Source organism: Buteo buteo, chromosome 1, assembly GCF_964188355.1.
Source record: "Buteo buteo chromosome 1, bButBut1.hap1.1, whole genome shotgun sequence".
Classification (NCBI taxonomy): domain Eukaryota; kingdom Metazoa; phylum Chordata; class Aves; order Accipitriformes; family Accipitridae; genus Buteo; species Buteo buteo.
The window spans coordinates 9,035,594-9,052,784 of record NC_134171.1 but is presented as its reverse complement, the minus strand read 5'-3'; the positions used below and the strand labels follow the sequence as shown (position 1 = coordinate 9,052,784).

The window sequence follows — 17,191 nt, the reverse complement described above, 5'->3', positions numbered from 1 at the left end:
TACATAATATTATATATAGTGCTTTATGTATAAGATATTCTCTATAATATTATATAAAGTAAAAAGTATTATATAAAATATATATCCTGTCTTCCCTCTTTCCCCCCTTTCTTCCCCCTCCAAGGTCAAGACCCCTCTCGGAGCACATTTCCCAGTGGCAGGCTGCAGCCAGCCTGGGAGGAAGGGGCTCGCTCTGGCAATCACAGCAGCACGGGATGCTTTGCCGAAGCAACATCATTTCCCAAAGTGGTGTTCAGCTGGGTTACCTCTCCTGCTCAGTGGGGCTCACACCTCAGCAAAAATACAAAAATCTGGTTGCTTCTGCAAAAGCCTAAACCGTGAAGGAGAAATGTGCCTTTAGGAAAGCACGTCTGAAAAGGGTTTGCCTCTGTCATTTGAAGGTGCCACTTTATCTTTGACCTATTGCATGCGTTTGCTTGGGGGGGCAGTTCTCCTGGAAAAGCTTAAAATAGCTTTCCTAATAATAATGCAGAGTAAACTGTTTATACTGTATTACCACCACAGTGGCCTATGCAATTGTTACCAGACAATGTTTCTTCCAAAGATGTTAACAAGTGTGCTGCACTGTATTACCACCCAGTGGGGTTTTTTTTTTACATCTGTGTTAGGAGGAAAGTAAATTTTTTTCCTAGAGAATTAGCAGAACAATAACCAGGTTTAGTTCTGTCATATGCAGCTTTCTTCATAAACAAGAGATTATGGAAAGAAAAAAAAAAATCTCTAGTGTTTAGCTTGGCTATCCCCGACAGCGTCTTTGGAAGAGCTTCTAGAATGGAAAAGCAGATGTTGCAAATCTGCCTTATCTACGGAGCAACTGTTGACTCTGTTGTGCAAATCCTAATTTACATCTGCATGAAAGGTTTCAGAGATTAAATGGCATTCAAGGAGGAATATTAGCTTTTCTCCCTCCCTCCAGCCCTCCTTTGAATGGATTTACTACTCGCAATTAGCTTTCTGTTCCACCGGCCAAGTAGAAAACAGGATTCATCAGGACTCTACAGTATCCTCCTTTTAATGGACTGTTTTCTCAGATCACCCAATTCAGATGCTGAGAGTTAGAAGAAGAAATAAATCATCACAAAGCTAAAACAGTTACAAAAACACTTTGGCCGGGAGGATTTCCCTGTGGCACTTGGAAAGCCCTGAGGAGGAAAAAAAACAGAGAACAAATCAAAGGGGTCTCCTGGCTACACCTAACAAAAATGGGAATGTAGACCCCAAGAGACACAAAGCTTTGGTTGCTGCTGAGAGCCCAGAGCCTGTCCCAAGGACAGCGTTCAGCTGGGGCTTTGCTGGCTTAAAGGAACAGGCAGTGATGGGGAGTTTTCCTTAAAATCTGGCCAGACTGGGCAATCAAACACTTTCCTTGGTTCCCCACTCAAAACACAAAAGAGGGAAGCAACCACCACCCATATCTATCTATCTCACAGGTTTGCACTCCTTCGTTTTTAAAACAGGAATAAAAGAACTGATATGAAACGTCCTCCACTTCGTCAAGGCCCCTAAAGACAGGGAGCAGTGGGGGTGCTGAGGTCCCCAGGCCGTGCTGCTCCGTGTGTCCCACGAAAGCTCCTGGCTCGTGCCGAAGCACCTCAAGGATGCCCATGCAGATGGTTCCTGCTCCCCCAGGTGCCGAAGCCTTTGTGCTTTAATCAAGAGGAGGGCAGCAACGAGCTCTGTCAGATCTCAGCGGCCCACACTCACATGGCCAGCACCCCATGGGTGCAGCTGGTTTGCCCACACGTCACACAGCACATCTCCCCCAAAAGCTGGCCAAAGGTGGTCAACCCAGACCGTTTTCCACTCAAGGCAGAGTGACGGGACACCCGTCGGGCTGATCCAAGGTGGAGCACAAGACGCCGTGCCGATAAGTCGTCGTCCTTTTGGTGTATGCTTCTTCTTGCCTCTTGAGGAACGGTGGCCGACTTGGCCCCAGGTTTTGCACGGCACAGCAGGGCCATCCTGGCTTGATCTTGACAGACAGATCCCACCACAGAATGGCTGATGGTTTACATTTCTGCTCCTCATCCCTGAGGAAGTCCCAAAAAAACATGTCGTTGCAGCGAGGAAGCAACCGCCACAACCCCTTTCCAAAGTCAGCGGAGGCACCTATGGAAACTGAGGCACAGACTGAGGCTTCCCAGCATCCCAACGGACTGGGCAAAGCTTGTCCGCAGCCTCCATCGGAGCAGGATTGGGTCCCGCTAAACTGTGGAAGCCCTGAGCAAACCTACGCTCTTCAGCATCAGCGCACCATGCCTTCCCTCCCGCTTCGCTGGACCACGCTACCAGGCGGGGTTTTGTGGGTGACACGCACCAAGCAATTAGCAAAGTTTGCAACAAGAATGACAGATTACACAACTTGAGTGCTCCACAAAGCATAAAGAGAGAAATGGAATCTTTGGAAATATTTTTTAAACTTTCTTATAAATGCTTAAAAGAACAAGCATGCATTGCTGAATAATTCTTTTGAGTTATTTTTTCTGGGCTCCTCCTCTACACCTTCATCTCCTTCCTAAAATCCTTCAAAAATTCATTACTTTTGGAGTTTTGACCTCCAGGGTGGGTTTTCAGCTATTTAGTGAATTCCAGCAAAACGTTCACCACCTCTTAAGTGTCTCTTGCAGGTCAATTTTTAAGCAATACCTAAATTCACCAGGACCAGAAGTTTAGGTTTACCTCAGAGAAACTTTTTTAGGGATGCAAAGACTCATGGTCCCTTTACAATTCCCGGGCAGGCCTGGCCCTGGCAGTTACTTGTGATGCTTTTCTGGTGTTTGTGATGCTTTTCTGAAGTGGGCTTTGAGATCACATGGCATCAGAAAAAATTTGCCATAAAGCCCCAACCTTTCCCCTTCGGTTCACAGCTATGCAGCTCCCAAATCCCAGCTCCTCTGCATTTCCCTTGCACTTTTAATGTGCGCTCCTCTAATCTTCATTTAATGCAGGCAGCTGGCTGCAAATACCCCCGAACAATGACTTTAATCCTAAGTATCCTGAAGCCCCCCCTTCCTCCCCGCATCAAAACTGAAGGAAAAAAAAAATAAAAAGAACAGCCTCATGACAGCAAGATGGAGAAATCCAAGCTATCCACTGGGCCAAAGGAGCAGAAAGACACAACGAGCTGAATTTTGCCTGGTTCGCTAATTAAAAACGGAAGCTACCCCACTCCGGAGCCAAGGCGGGGAGGTGGGGGGAGTTTTCATGCTATTCAAAAAATCGGCTTCCAACTGGGACCATATTCACTCCACATTAATTGTCATTCCAACTACGAGTGTCCTAGTTTCAAAATGAAAACTACTCTCCAGTGTAGCTAGTGAAAACTAACACCAGTTTCGAGGCATTAAACAAAATTTATTGATTGCATTTTCCCACCCACTAAAACTTTAATAAGCATTAAACCTCAAACTCCTGGCCCCGTTTCCTCCCTCTACGCTCTCTCTCCATAAAAAGGGTCAGGCTCCTCTATATGGAGATTAGGACTTAATGTTTGGTATTTGTTTATGAGCCTATCAATTGCCTCTATTTCGGAGGTGGGGGGGGGGGAAGCACATCTTAAAAAAAAAAAAACCTCTTGTACATGGATTAAGAGAGGGCAAAGGTTTAGGGTAGTTTGGGTGGGTTTTTTTCCAACTGATTGTGGGTTTTAGATATATGACGGATCATGTTCACGTGAATGAAAATAAGTAAATATTCCCCTTCTTGCAAGTTTCCCTTGAGTTACATAAAATGGCATTTTTCAAAGATCCCTATTTCTCAGTAATAAAATACAGAACTTCAAGCCTTCTTTGCTAGCTGTTTTCAGCTGCGTAAAAGGAAAAAAAAATAATTTGGGGGCCACTCTGTCTGCATACTTAGTAAAGAAAACAAAGGTCAAACATTTGAAATGCAAAGGTCGGTGATTAAGCCCAGAAATCCATATCTAGGCATCAAAATGAATAGCCAGATTTTGAGAGTGCTTAAGCGATTTAAATGCAGAGCCTGACCTGGCTCAGCATCGTTCAAAACCAAGCCTGTTATTTCAGTGCCTCAAGCGAGATTTAGGTGCCAGGTACCCAAGTTGAAGAAGTTTAACAGTAATCTCCTTTCGGGAAGTCTGATCCACTTTAATCTAAAGTCGCAAATGACAAACGAAGATTTTGTTATTTAGAAAGCACATCTAAGTAAAGCTGCAACACTTTGTCCTTGTGCTAAACTCAAGTCTTATCCTTCAGCATTATTAGAAAGAGTTGGGAGAGATGGCAAAAGAAAAGTACATGTCAAAAATTCTTTTATTTCTCCTCTTTAAAGAAGGCTGCTAAAGGGATTAGACAGCTTTGAGTTCACTGCTCTGTTAAATCAACCTTACAATATTTTTTCAGCTTGTTTGACTTGCTGTTTCTGTATACATTTGTGTTTTCACCTTTCTGCATTCAAATCCCACGCTTAGCGTTTGTTCTGTGCTTCTCACAGGAAACTAAGTCAGTTCTTTATTTGTATTAAGTCTACGGAGTTATAGAAAACAGACTTGGAAAACAACCCCTAAATTAGCAGGACTTACCAGCTTCCATGCATACACGCACACACACAGGGCATCACATACCATCCGACCCAAACGTGGCAGTTTATCATTTCCAGCAGCAACAGCAGGGCATCAGGTTCACCAGAACGGACCTTTTAATGGTCTCCTGCAACCGTATCTATTACGGCGGGTTTTGGACTGCACGTAATAAATTAAGAGAGAGTTCAAGGAAGTCATGCGTGTCTCGGTTCCCACTCCCTTCAAGCAGTTCTAATGCCCCCAAATAATCATCTTGTACAGACTGTACTCCGTTAGGCTCCAGTAATGCCAGAAGCAGGTTAGACACCTCTAGACACAGCTATTTTAATGCTGCTGTAAGGAAACGCTCTGCCGAGGGCCGTTTCCAGTATCCTGCAGCAGAACACGGCTGATCCTACCCACACGAGCCAGGGACCTTCCACAGGCACTTTGGGACACCTGCCCCATCCTCCACAGCCTGATTTTCCCAGGTTTTCCCTTCCTTCCCCCACCAGAAGCACTTCTAAAACCTCTTTCTCTCTGCGAACGAGCACACAAGTGTCCAAGTGAGATTGATGCCGTTGCAACAGCAGGGATGGTCGTTGCAACAGGCAAGCCAAGGGAGAAAGAAAATGGTCACTTCTCTCTGGCACATGGAAAATGGGGATGATCAAAACTGAGCCCAGTAGCCACCCAAGGGCTGGATTTGTCTCAAAGTCAGGCACCGAAGCTAAACTCCTGCCGTGCTTCCTTACGTGGGACGGGTGGATGAACAACCACCTCGTATCACTAGTGAAGACGTGATGTTGGACAACCTCCCCACATATTTATACCTGTTTATCCATGTTGACGTATACACCTATAAATGGAGCAAGAGCTGCCCACTGCATTCTGGCCCCTCTGCTCCCTTTTTGAGGGGGGCTGGCTAATTCAGGGTCATCTCCTCTTCCTCCCTGCCCTGAGACACAACATGTTGCTCCTCCATTTGCTCCTTCTCACCTCCAAAACAGCCAGGCTTGAGCACTGGGTGAATTTATTCCTGCAAAGACTGCCCTGCTTGTCCGCACCTCATTTGCTATGCACTGGGAGGAGGGGGGCAGAGGGGGAGAAAACCTCCACATCAAGCATTTACACGTATTTTAAAAGCACCTGAGGAGGTTTCAGGTCCTTTTTGCCAGGACTAACACATTCCACCCACAAGATGACCTTGTTTGGAGCGTGCAGATGGCTCCTCGCAGAAAGGATTTACATTGCATGGGGGCACCAGGACCAGGCAGGCAGCCCAGCTTCTCAGGCAGCGACCCACCACCGAAACCAGAGCAGCGGGTACAAACCTGCCCCTTTTTGCCGCTGCACTGCGGGAGTCGGGGCAATGGAGAAACCCCGCTGTCCCCCCCAGCCACCTCCGTGGTTCCCATCTCTCCACAGATTTTCCCAATGGAGAAACCCACTGCCTTCTCAAATCCCAAGATGCCAGCACGCCTACGCATAAAAATGAGGCAGAAATGTCATTCCTTCACTAAATAATACACAGGTTGGAGTCCCAGTATGACTCAATGAACACTTTCTGAAAGTTATTTTCCTTTTTGTCTGGGCAGACCTCAAAGCATTTCTGCAGCAGGAGGCTTCAGGTTTGGGTTTCCTTTGCCTCCTTGCCCAGATAATGGCAATACTAATTCAACCACTGGCCAAAAGAAAATTAAGTGTGAACCTTTTGTCCATACTTTGGGGGTTCCATTTGCTCCTGCAGCTCTCTCCGCTGCCAGAAATGAGGGCAAGAGAAGGTGCCGCTGCCAAGGTGCCCCCTCCGAGATACCCAGGGCTGAAAGAGAGGCGGAGTATCTGTAACATAGTATCTACACTGTATTTATTTAAACTCCACAGTATTCACATTGTGTCCCAGCCAGGATGGGAGCTGGGGGTGCAGAACCTCTCCCCAGTACCTTCAAGACTAATGTCAGCATACCCCAATAGCTGCTTATACCCTTGTTCCCAAGCCAGAGCAATCAGAAGCCTGGAAAGCCTGAAACTTAGTTTTATGCTTAATTACAGATTCCAAGTGCCTGACACCAGGCCCTCGCTCATTACGCTTTTGACACCGATGCCTTTGGGCCGAGCCGGAATAAATGCTTTACACTTGCTCATCACTCACTCCGTGTTTAACTCAGAAGAAGGTGGGTGATAGATTTGTAGCAACTTTGGGCAGGGATGCAGAGAGGACACCATCTGCCCTTTCTTATTTTCCTTCCTTTCTGTAATTAATCAATTTGCAACTGGGGAGGCAGAGTTTCCTTGCAGTCTCCTCTTCCGATCGCCCCCGTGAAGCAGAGGCTGAGGACACGTCAGGGCGGCTGCAAGGTCTGAGCGCTGCCTGCGGAGCGTGGAGCAGCATTAGGGCCGGGCAGGGGGAATGCTGGGCTCCCAGCCCTGCGGCTCGTCCCACCCAGGGGCCTCCCGGGGCTCAACCCACCGCACCGCGCCGCAAGAGAGAGGCTTTCTGAGGTTTCCCTGGAAAAAAAAAAAAATAAAATAATGCTTTCACAGAAAGCTGCGAAATCAGGCATAACACACCGGCTGTAAAAATGAATGTTGGGGTTTTTTCTTTTTTTTTTTTTTTTCCCAACTGCATTTACTCACAGTTCATCTCTTACGCAGTAAATACCAGCTAATTTATGCACCTCCATTTACCAGCCCCCACCACCACTTCTGCATGAATCCCCAGCCTATTAACATAACTATTTAAACTGGACATGTTTTCTCAAACATTCTTCTTCTTTCATAAACTGCCAAGTGACAGTTGTTTACTGTCAACAAGCCTGGGTACTCTAAGACAGGGAGAAATATGCCCTTTCAAAAGGCAGACATATCGGCTACCAAAGGAAGATTAAAATCTGGTGTTTTTCTCTTCTCCCTCCTCAAAAATGCTTTATTCGTACAGATACACATGATACAGATCAGGAGAGATGGTACTCTGCCTAATTCCAATCATTCTTTTAATTAAAGACAGGCTCATGGAGGATTTATCTTTGGTTGCACATGCTAGTTGTCAGGGCACACTCTTAACTCCCTAATCTTCCCATTGCAACTGGTTTTTCCTCTTCACTTTTAGCTCCGATACCCCCATCTCCCAAAGCACATCTCAGGGAATCGGCACGCTCATCTCGCACAGATCCTGCTACCGGCTAGAAACAAAATGCTTGCCTGGGGGAATCTATATAGAGAAGTTAAAAAATTTTAAACAAAAATCAAATCACCAGCTACTCCAAGACCTACAGTCTCCAAACAAGCTGCTGAAATATTTTGCTGGGAGGGAATTTCTTGTGCTTGAGTCTTGCACATGAAAGGAGGGGATACAAAAAAAAAAAAACAACAAACCCTCTGAGAAAACTCTTTTTTCTTTTTCCCCCTAGCTCTGCCTGCCCATGAAGTGCCGGGAAATCTCCTTCGCTGGCTCCTGTCTCCGTTGGAGCGGTCCACGGAGCTCGGCAGCCCCAGCGTGCCCTCGGTCCCGGGCTCGCCTGCGGACCCCCGCGGGGGATTATTAACACTTTCCCCAGCACATTGTGCAGCTCGAAGATCACGGCGCTGGGGGCTAATGCCGGCTGACACTGATACGATGGCGACGAGGATGGGGCATGAGGCGATGGCGGCCGGTGCCGGGGCTCGGCTCCACGCGGGACTCGCGCCAGAGTCACGGGGGTCCTGGCCGGTGGCCGTCACCGTCGCCTCCGGCACTCGCGTTCGGGCTGCGACGCTGCCGCCGGCTTCCGTCAAAGCTGGAGTTACAAAAACCAAGATGGGAAGCGAAGGTCTGCATTGCAGCAGGTTTAGAGGAACGGGAGGTCACGGAGAGCTGGCTCCGGGGACGAAGCGGCACCAGGCATCTCCCCACCCCCAAACCGGGGAGCCCTTTTACTAGCCGGAGTTTCCTCTGCTTGTTAAAATGTTTGGGTCATTAGAAAACTTTCCAAACAATCCCTGCTTATGCTAAATAGCTGCTCCCACCATGATCTGTGAAGGGCTTCAGCCTGCTCCCTTGGAAATCAATGGGGGCTTTTTTGCTTAGGATTCAATAGGCGCAAGATCAGGACCTCATTATTATTTTTACAGGACTACAAGCAGCAGAGAATGGCGAAACCCCCAAACAAAGCAACAGCCCTCTGAACCGGGAGGCAAACTTGCCATGAAGGATCTTTACAAGCTCTGCCAAGCATCAAAGTAAAATTAAAAATCCAGTTCTTGGGAGCTTTTCAGTTTTTTGACAGGGAAAGAGCAAGGTTGATAAAGAGTGGTCTCATCATTTGGATCCAGGAACATCTCCCGTAGCTTCCTTTTCCTCAAAAGAAAAGCCTTCATAGACGCATATTTTGCCTTCCTCACGGGGACTGAGTAAGAGAGGATGAGTTGTCAGTCCAGGGTGATGCATGTGACTCTGCAGTACCCCGTGGAGCCCAGAGCAGAAACACCTTCAGGACTTCGCACGATCTCCTCTGCACCACACCACGATGAAACCCCCCCAGTGAGTCCCTCTACAGAGCCACCACCAGCAACGCAGGGGACCAGATGGCTCCTGGGACGTGGGTCCTGCTACGGGGACCAGGTCCGCACCCCGTCTCAGCAGAGGCCAGGTGCCACCTGCATTTCGTGAGAGGAGCCTCAGAGACGCTCTGATCTTTGGCACCCTCTTCGGAGCTCCGTGACAGTCAAGTTCTCCACCTCTTGCCTGTTACTTCGCATCGCTCCTCTCTCTTGGCATCAGTGAGAACTCACCTACGCACTGCCTAACCACAAGGTTTGGCCCCTAAGCAATACCCAGCTATTTTGCTGACTCCCTTACACCCAACTTGCCCCAGGTCAACTCCAAAATGCTTCAACTCCCTTTACTCCCTTATCACTGGGTACTAGCCCAATCCTTGAAACCTACCCACAATCTGCTCTCCAAAGCCTTACTGATTTCACTGCATCAGCTGAAATACTTCGGCGAGATTCCTTCTGAATGGCACAAGGCAGTTTGGTGCAATAAAGGCACAACTGCAAAACACTCCACTTTCCAGGGCAAAAGCATTAAATGAAGTTAAGCCGACAAATACGCTCATCAGTTATCAAACAGCAGGAGTCGGGAAGCCAGCCTTGCGGGTCTCTGACATGCCACGGTGCACCACGATCGCCTGTTATTTCCTTTCCCCCCAAAACCTCATACTCAAAGCAAGGGACGTAGCGATGGCTTGGCTCCTTGGGTGACAAGGAAAAGAGGGAAAAAAAAACCCCACCAAATCAACGTGCTGCCATGTGTCAGCTTGACATCTGGAGGTAGTTCAATAGCTCCCAGTACAACCCCTGGGTGCAAGCACCGATGCTGCGGTCCTTGTGCCGCGGCGTTCCCGGGGAAGAGTGCCTTCAGCACGCACCACAGCCTGCGGAGCTTCGCTCGCTCGCAGAGAGCGATCCTAGACTGCGTCCTTTCCTCACCCAAAAACTTGGAACCCTTCTCACTTCTGAGTCATTAATACTTTTAACCCCTCACAACCTGCAGAAATGGCACAGCCCCAAAATCTCACAGATGCTGAACGTGTAAGCACATGGTAATTGTTTTGCATACACTTCTGCGTGATAAAGAAATCTCCTTCCAAGTTTTAATATAACCGTTTTATTTAACCAACTCTTTATCTTCCCCTGCTTTTTGGATTTGAGAAAGCAAGGCCAGCACACAAGACCTACCTCCCCCTCCACAATAAATACCACACCTTTTTTTCGATGAATACATCTGAAACTGAAAGTTACTGGAGAAATGTTTTCTTACTTGACTGTGCTGCTATTCTTAAAAAAAAAAAAAAAAAAAAAAAAAAGCTTTGCTACATTGTGTAACCTGAGTGTCACAGAAAAAAAAAAATGGTGTAACTACCTGGCTAGTCCTTATCCACCTGAACACGACAACCCCCCAGATAGCCTGTCACAATAATAGAGCAGGTTTACATCTGATTACCTTTCACATTTTAACTACTAAGTTTACCAAAGGTTTTACTCCTCTCATATCTCACAGTTTTTGTTTGCTTTTGATATTACAGAAACTTCCTGGTCATTCAAGCCAAGGAGCAGATACTTTAGGACTAAGCACACCAGGAATACCGCATTCACCGCAGGAATAAAAGCTCTTCTTCACACATCCAGGGCTTTAAATCATACCTACGGCACTTGGCAACCTGAGCTGTGAGCATATTGGAAAGGGGGCACGGGGACAGTCAGCTCCACTTCAGAGAAAAAGTACTTTTTTTTTCACAAGATCACCAGATAAACAGCCAAAAGAGGGGCAAACAGTAAACCGATAAGCTATGTAGGAGGCCCAGGAAAATAAGTCAGGGTGTAACAAGGTATTTTAAGGCACTTTTGGCATTGTACGTGTCTTCAGACATGGTTTTAGCCCAAAGTTTGCAGAGGGGGTGCTATCGGATTTACTCCTCCTAACAGCCCAGACCGCCCGCTTTCACATACCACGAATGGCTTTGCTGAACCACAGACCCGTTTGCTGCAAAAAAAAGGATGTATGGCAAATTTTTACCAAGCCACCATCCTCTCTGGCATCCAGCCTGGTACATGGAGGAGAATAAAGTTTATTAACTAACCAGTATTAAAAGAGACGAAACGGCAAACACTGAAACAGCTTCATCAAACCACACTATTGAATGGCTTGGAGGGTGCTGAGTCAGCCTCGCGACTTCAAGCTGCTTTTTTTTTTTGAAGGGTCAGAAAAAAGACAAAACAGGTATGTAGAGCCAGACAAACCTCCAGGACATAGGAAAAGCTACAAGCATATAGCACACTAGGAAAAAGAGAAAAGTCTGTTCAAACAGGGAAACGGAATAAAGGCAGTTTAATTGATCGTCTGCGTACCAGGTCCAGCCTAGCTGGGAAAAAGTCTTCTAACTGGGGAGGGAATTTCACCTGTATTTTTAGTAGAAATACATGAATTTGTAACACTCCTGTTAGTTCTGCTCCACATATACTAAAAATTGCCAAAAGCTGAACTGTGAGGAAAACACAGCCACTTCTCCACCTACTCTGAAGCCTGAGGGCTTGTGCCCAGGCTCCTGCACTGGATCCCGCACACTTCAATGACCAGCCAGAAAAACTTAGCAGCAGGCCATGCCCTAACCTTAGCTGAAATTAAGGTTCAGTTAATGCTTTCAGTCACAGCTCTGTTTGCCAGCTGACAGATCACTGTCAGAAACATCTTGGTCAAATGCTTTTGTAAACTGGACATTTTATTAACTGCTGAGAAACTGGGGTGATTCCCTATTTTCTGGGGTCTCTAAGTGAAATAGCAGGCGTACACATTAAGTTTTCAGGGACGACAGCTTTCTAAGCATATAGTTGGATATGATAGTGCACTTTCATCGACCATATTTTAAGAGGAAAAATTTTGTTTCCCAGCCTTATGGGGGGGAAAAAGCCCTCCTCCAGCTTCATGCAAAATTTCAGCTTTGTCCAGGCAGCAGACTGGGTCCCACTGGACGGAAACAGTCCAGGTGCAGCAGGGATCAAGACTTCTTTAGTGCTCACCTAACTCCAAAAACCATGCTTAGGCAGGCTTCGGGACAGGTACACTTTCCCAAACAGCACTGAAGATTTGTTGGAGGGAGTCGTAAAAGTTAACATGCTGGTCAGAGTGGCTTACTTTAATTGCATGATTTAATTAGCAGATCAACACTTCACTACACAATTTTCAGATTTACTTTCATCACGTTCCCTACTCAGTGGTTGTTAATAAAGTCTTAATTAAAAGAAAAAAACCCCTCAGATTTAATTGGAGTGACCCTTGTCAATATGCATAGAAGATGTGATGTTATACAGCTAGTATCGAATACGTTAATGAGTCCGTCTCTGCACTGGAACAAACTTCCTAGTTCACTATTTGCTAGGTAAGAAATAGATTTTAAAAAAAAAAAAGAAGCCATATTTCATCATCCTTTACTCATGTCCTCTTATTTTATTGCTCGGCGAAATATGCTCATCTCAACATTAAAGACTTAATTAGCTTTTTAAGCTGTTGCTGTTAATAAGAACAAATGGATCAACTTTTAATCTGAAAACTGTATCGCTCAGAGCTGCCCACTGAATCTAAAGCGTTTGTGGTCTCAGGCACAAAGTAGGAAGCACCATCAATATAGAAGAGACTCTTTTTAGAGGGTTTTAACACGTAAAGCCCGAGGCCAGCTCCAGGAATGGTCAGTGCCATTTGGCACTCACTTCAATACCCTTATAATTTCAGGGTGAACTTTGAAACGCTCAGATACACAAAGCAAAGCAACACGGATCGCTGCACCCTACGCCTTGGACCCTTCACTGGGTGCATGCTGAAAGGCTACAAGAGCCCTGTTGCCATCAGCTGCATGAAGAAAAATATCTCAACCAGTGCATCACCAGTTCTTTCCAAGCAGAAAAGTCACAGGAATCGGTACATGCTCTCCCATTCAACTTAAGCAAAATCCTGAAACGGCCCCTTTTCCACGCTTTTGCCTTGAAAACCGCCTGTGCGGTAACTGGATGACAATTTGACTCCGCTGCTGCACAAGGAAACTTCGGTTCTTGCTCCTGACAGATTGGGAGAACTCTCCCCTCCCTGCACAAACCTGCTCAAATGTTAGCAACCCTCTATACAACTCTTTCAATGCACACAGACAGCTTTAGCAGCTAACTACTGCAACACAAATCCTAAGAAGCCCAGAAATCCCCTTTTACATGTATACCCTATGCAGACAGACACATACACACCAGCTACAGGAGACAGGCCAGTTATCAGAAGTTTTTAAAGCAAAACTCTGCCGTTTCAGTGGGTCTGCTCTCTAAGAAAACAGCCAGCGTTACTTGACATTCACAAATCGTACGAAGTAATATCTTTATCTGAATACTAATGCAAATTGGACGGGCTTTTTTATATTGATGTCTATTCTGTGGCTGCTGAATAGAGTGACCGCATGCTCAAGGCTGCAAAGGAGTTCACTGACCTCCCTAATCATCTCTGTCATAGCCCCTGAATGACATACACATTCAATCCTGCCTCGCCTCTCTACTTTCATTCATAAAAAAAAAAAAAAAAAAAAAAGAGAGAGGGGGGGAAATTTGACATTGTTCTTCCTCCAGCAGCCCCGCGAAAGGGAGAGAAGAGAAACTCAGCCCAGATGAGGCCCCTGGTGTTTTTAGTTTAGCTTCTATTCAGCAACAGCCCCGCCATCTGCCTCCTTCCTGCCAACAGCCGAACACCTCCCTGCGGAGATGTTAAAACCTGCACCCCCTCCACCTCCGCTAATAGCGAGTATTCATATTAGCAAACATACACATACCTCGAGAATGCCTCCCTTCAATGTGTGTTTTATGTAGCTGAGTATAGGCACAAAGCAGTAGCTGTTATAGCCTTCACAGCCCCGTGTGGAGAATTAGATCACTGGGGAAAAATCCTTCCAAGCCCCTTTATGGAAAATAAGGCCTTAGACTGTAAATGCAAAGCCCAGCGAACAACAACCCTCAGTAATGAGCCAATACCCCATGGCCCATTTGACTAGGAGAAAGAATTTGCTTTTTACCATTCAATTCAAAAAGACTGAAAAAGTAAAATGTGTTTTTACTTGGCTCTGAAGGTTTATATTCTTTACAGTTGCTTTTGCACAACCTTTTCCCCCCCAGGTCGGACGGGCAGCGGGTGCCCCCGCACTGGTGGGGCCGCTGGCTTCGGCGCGGAGCTGGGCGAGCGGCTCCGGCTTCACGCTTCCCCGCGCACGTGGTCGGTGGTGGGAGAACCACCGGCACGGCAAAGCTCCCCCCGTCCTCGCAGCCCCCCGTCCGCCTGAGCCTCCAGCACCTCACAGCGATGGGGCAACCCTTGGAGACATCGGAGCCTCCAGCACCTCACAGGGATGGGGCAACCCTGGGAGACATCGCTGGGGGTCGGGGTTAACGGGAGCCCTTCGCTCAGGGCCGAATCCTGCTCCCAGGGAGCACGGGGCTGCGGAGGGGGGCGTTGACAGCAACATCTTTGCTTTGGAGAAAGCTGACGGAGAGGTTGGAGAGCCTGTCCTGAGGATTGGCCCTGGAAATCCCAACCTACGGCTCAGCTCCCAGACATCACCGGAGGGATGTTTCCCTCAGCGTGACCTCTGAGTGCGCCACTTGTTACGATTCAAACAGCATCCCAAAGCCTTAACTTGCAAAGAAGTCTTAGAGCAAGGGAAAGGTTTAGCACTACTCGAACACATCATCAACCCCAAGCTACCGGCTGAAGGTGCGGGTGGAAACCCCGGGGACCACCGTGGCAGCCACCGAGGTTGCTCCCAACGCCCGTGGGTTCAACTGTGCCCGAAGTGACAGCGCCAATACGTACTTCAGGCTGAAACTGGGAAAGCTGGGGACGCTTTGCTTCTGCCGCTTCCCACCCCTGCGCCCAGCCCAGGCTGCTCGCTTGCTCCCGCGCACCGACCTCATCTGCTCTGACCAAGTCCCTGAGATGTTGCCCCATAAATCAATTCTTTTGGCTGTGAAAAATGAGCCAAACGAGTTACACCAAGAATCTGGTGTTTTATTAGGACTTTCTCGAAAACAAAACCAACCCCCGGTGTGATTTATAGCTGTAACCAAAAGGGGTATGAAAGTAATGCCCCCACCCCCCAGCCTCCACGAAGCCCATTTATTCCCCTGTCACTTTTTTGGCAAACAGGCTTCAAACCCTTTCCTGAACAATGGAAACTTTCTGCCGGGTACATGCAATCCCGAAGCCGGGGGGCTGTGAGGGGGCTCCCTTCCATTAAAGAGCTTTGAAAAATAAACAGGGACTCAGGTAGCAGCTGAGGCGTATCAGAGAGACACGACGTTTCAAACTCGCCAGATATTATTTGGGGGGGAAAAAAAAAAAAACAAAAAAAAAAAACAAAAACCCCAACAGCTTTTGTCCGACGTGTTAACTTTTCTTCCCTTCCAACTCGAGGGGAGATCTGTACTGGCTTCCCCGAAACGCCGTTCCCTTCTCAGCATGACCGCAGTTATTCAGCTGCGATCCAGCCTGTGCCTTACCGGGGCTGTCGCAACTCCGGTTTTGCTCCCGAGATGTGGATACAAACGACCCTTCCGTACTTTTTCCCACCCGAACGCACACAGCCAGAGCCCTTCGGATGCGCGCCGAAGATGCGCGCTACCCATCTGCGGGGGCATCTTCCCTTCCCCGACTGCAGTTATAGAGGCAGCCGCGGGTCAAACCCGGCGTGTTGCATGTACTGCTACCGCTGGGAGGGGACTCCTGCGAGACGGGGATCGTCTTAAAAGCAGGTTGGGTTTTTTTTCCCCCCTCCCGGGCTCCTCTGCCGCTTGCCCGAGCCGCGGTGAGAGTAAGACCACCCCGGCCCGCCTGCCACCACCTCCCCGGCCCCGCCGTTTGTAACTCCCGCTCCGAGAGAAGGGAGGAGGACGGGGGGGGGGGGGGGATGTCTCCTAAACCCGGCTACCCCGCCGCGACCGACATCCCCCCGCCCCGGGCCCCCAGCCCATGTGCGCGGCCGCGCAGCCTTACCTGCCGGCTGCCCGCCGCTCCTCTCCGCCGCCGTCCCGCCGCCCCGCCGCCCCGCCGGCATCCCGCCGACGGCCGCCGCCAGGCACAGGCACCAGACGGAACCCCAGGCCGCCCTCATGCCTCCGGCGCGGCGCCGGGGCAGCGCGGCCGCCGCACCGCCCGCCTCAGACATCCCCCGGTCGCATGCTGCCGCCGCTCACCGCTCCGCTCCGCCGCCGCGCTGCCGGGGGAGAGGGAGAAGAGGCGCTCAGGGGGGAGGAGGGACCCGGAGGAGGGGGGGAAAAAAAAAAAAAAAAAAAGGAAAAATAATAGTAAAAAGGGAGGGGGGGGAAAAAGTTGGGGAGGGGGAGGCAAAAAAAGCGCAAGGGGACGCGCGCAGCCCGCGGCGCCTACCTGCGCAAGCCCCGCGGCCGGCCGCGCACCGCGCATGGAGAGAGGGAGCGAGCGAGCCCGCAGGAGCCGCCGCCGCCGCCCGCCCGCCCGCCGCCGCCGCGGCGCTCCTGCGTCTGCTCGGCGCGGCGCGGGCGCGGAGCGGGGCGGCCGCGATGTCCCCGCCCGCCGGGCCGGGCCGCCCGCCCCAGCCGCCCCGCCCCGCCCCGCCGCCGCCGCCGTCCGCCGCGGGGGGCCGCGCCCGCCGCCCGCTCCGCTCCGCGCCCGGCCCCCGGGGCTGCGGGGGGACGGGGAGGGGGGGGGGGGGGAAGGACCCCGTCCGGAGGGGGAAGGGGGCGGGCGGCCGTTCTGCCGCGGCGCTCTCCCGCCGAGTTGCCGGGATAGATGAGGGGAAAGTTGGAGCGAAAACCCCGGTTCGGGGCTCAGCCCGAGGACTCCCACGGCAAGTGGGTGCCGTGCCTGCTCCCCCGGCAGGGTTGCCACGCTGTACCCCAAAACGAAGCCGCGAGCGTGCAACCGGCTTCGGGCACCCTGGCTTCACCCACCGAACGCCCAGAATCGCCGCGTGTTACTGACGGGAGCGGTCACAGCCTCCACGGGCTCGGCACGTTTGCTGCCGCTAACTGGACCGGCTACTTTAATGAGATCTGATTAAAGGTCACTTGTGTCTAGTTATGATTACGATGATCGAGTCGCTATCATAGTTAGGG

General features: G+C 49.5%; 1 protein-coding gene across 2 annotated transcripts in view; it reads right to left on the bottom strand.

The window, feature by feature from the left end:
- The window catches only part of FGFR3 (fibroblast growth factor receptor 3), a 58,529-nt gene extending 41,942 nt beyond the window's left edge, over window positions 1-16,587 (bottom strand). For both annotated transcript variants that reach the window (XM_075058662.1, XM_075058751.1), the window contains exons 1-2: window positions 16,485-16,587; window positions 16,092-16,311 (exon numbers count right to left, since the gene is read on the bottom strand). In XM_075058662.1, coding sequence (XP_074914763.1) covers window positions 16,092-16,263 — 172 coding nt within the window. In that variant the 5' untranslated portion in view covers window positions 16,264-16,311; window positions 16,485-16,587. The remainder of the gene's footprint in view (window positions 1-16,091; window positions 16,312-16,484) is intronic.
- Between the last annotated feature and the right edge of the window lie 604 nt (window positions 16,588-17,191).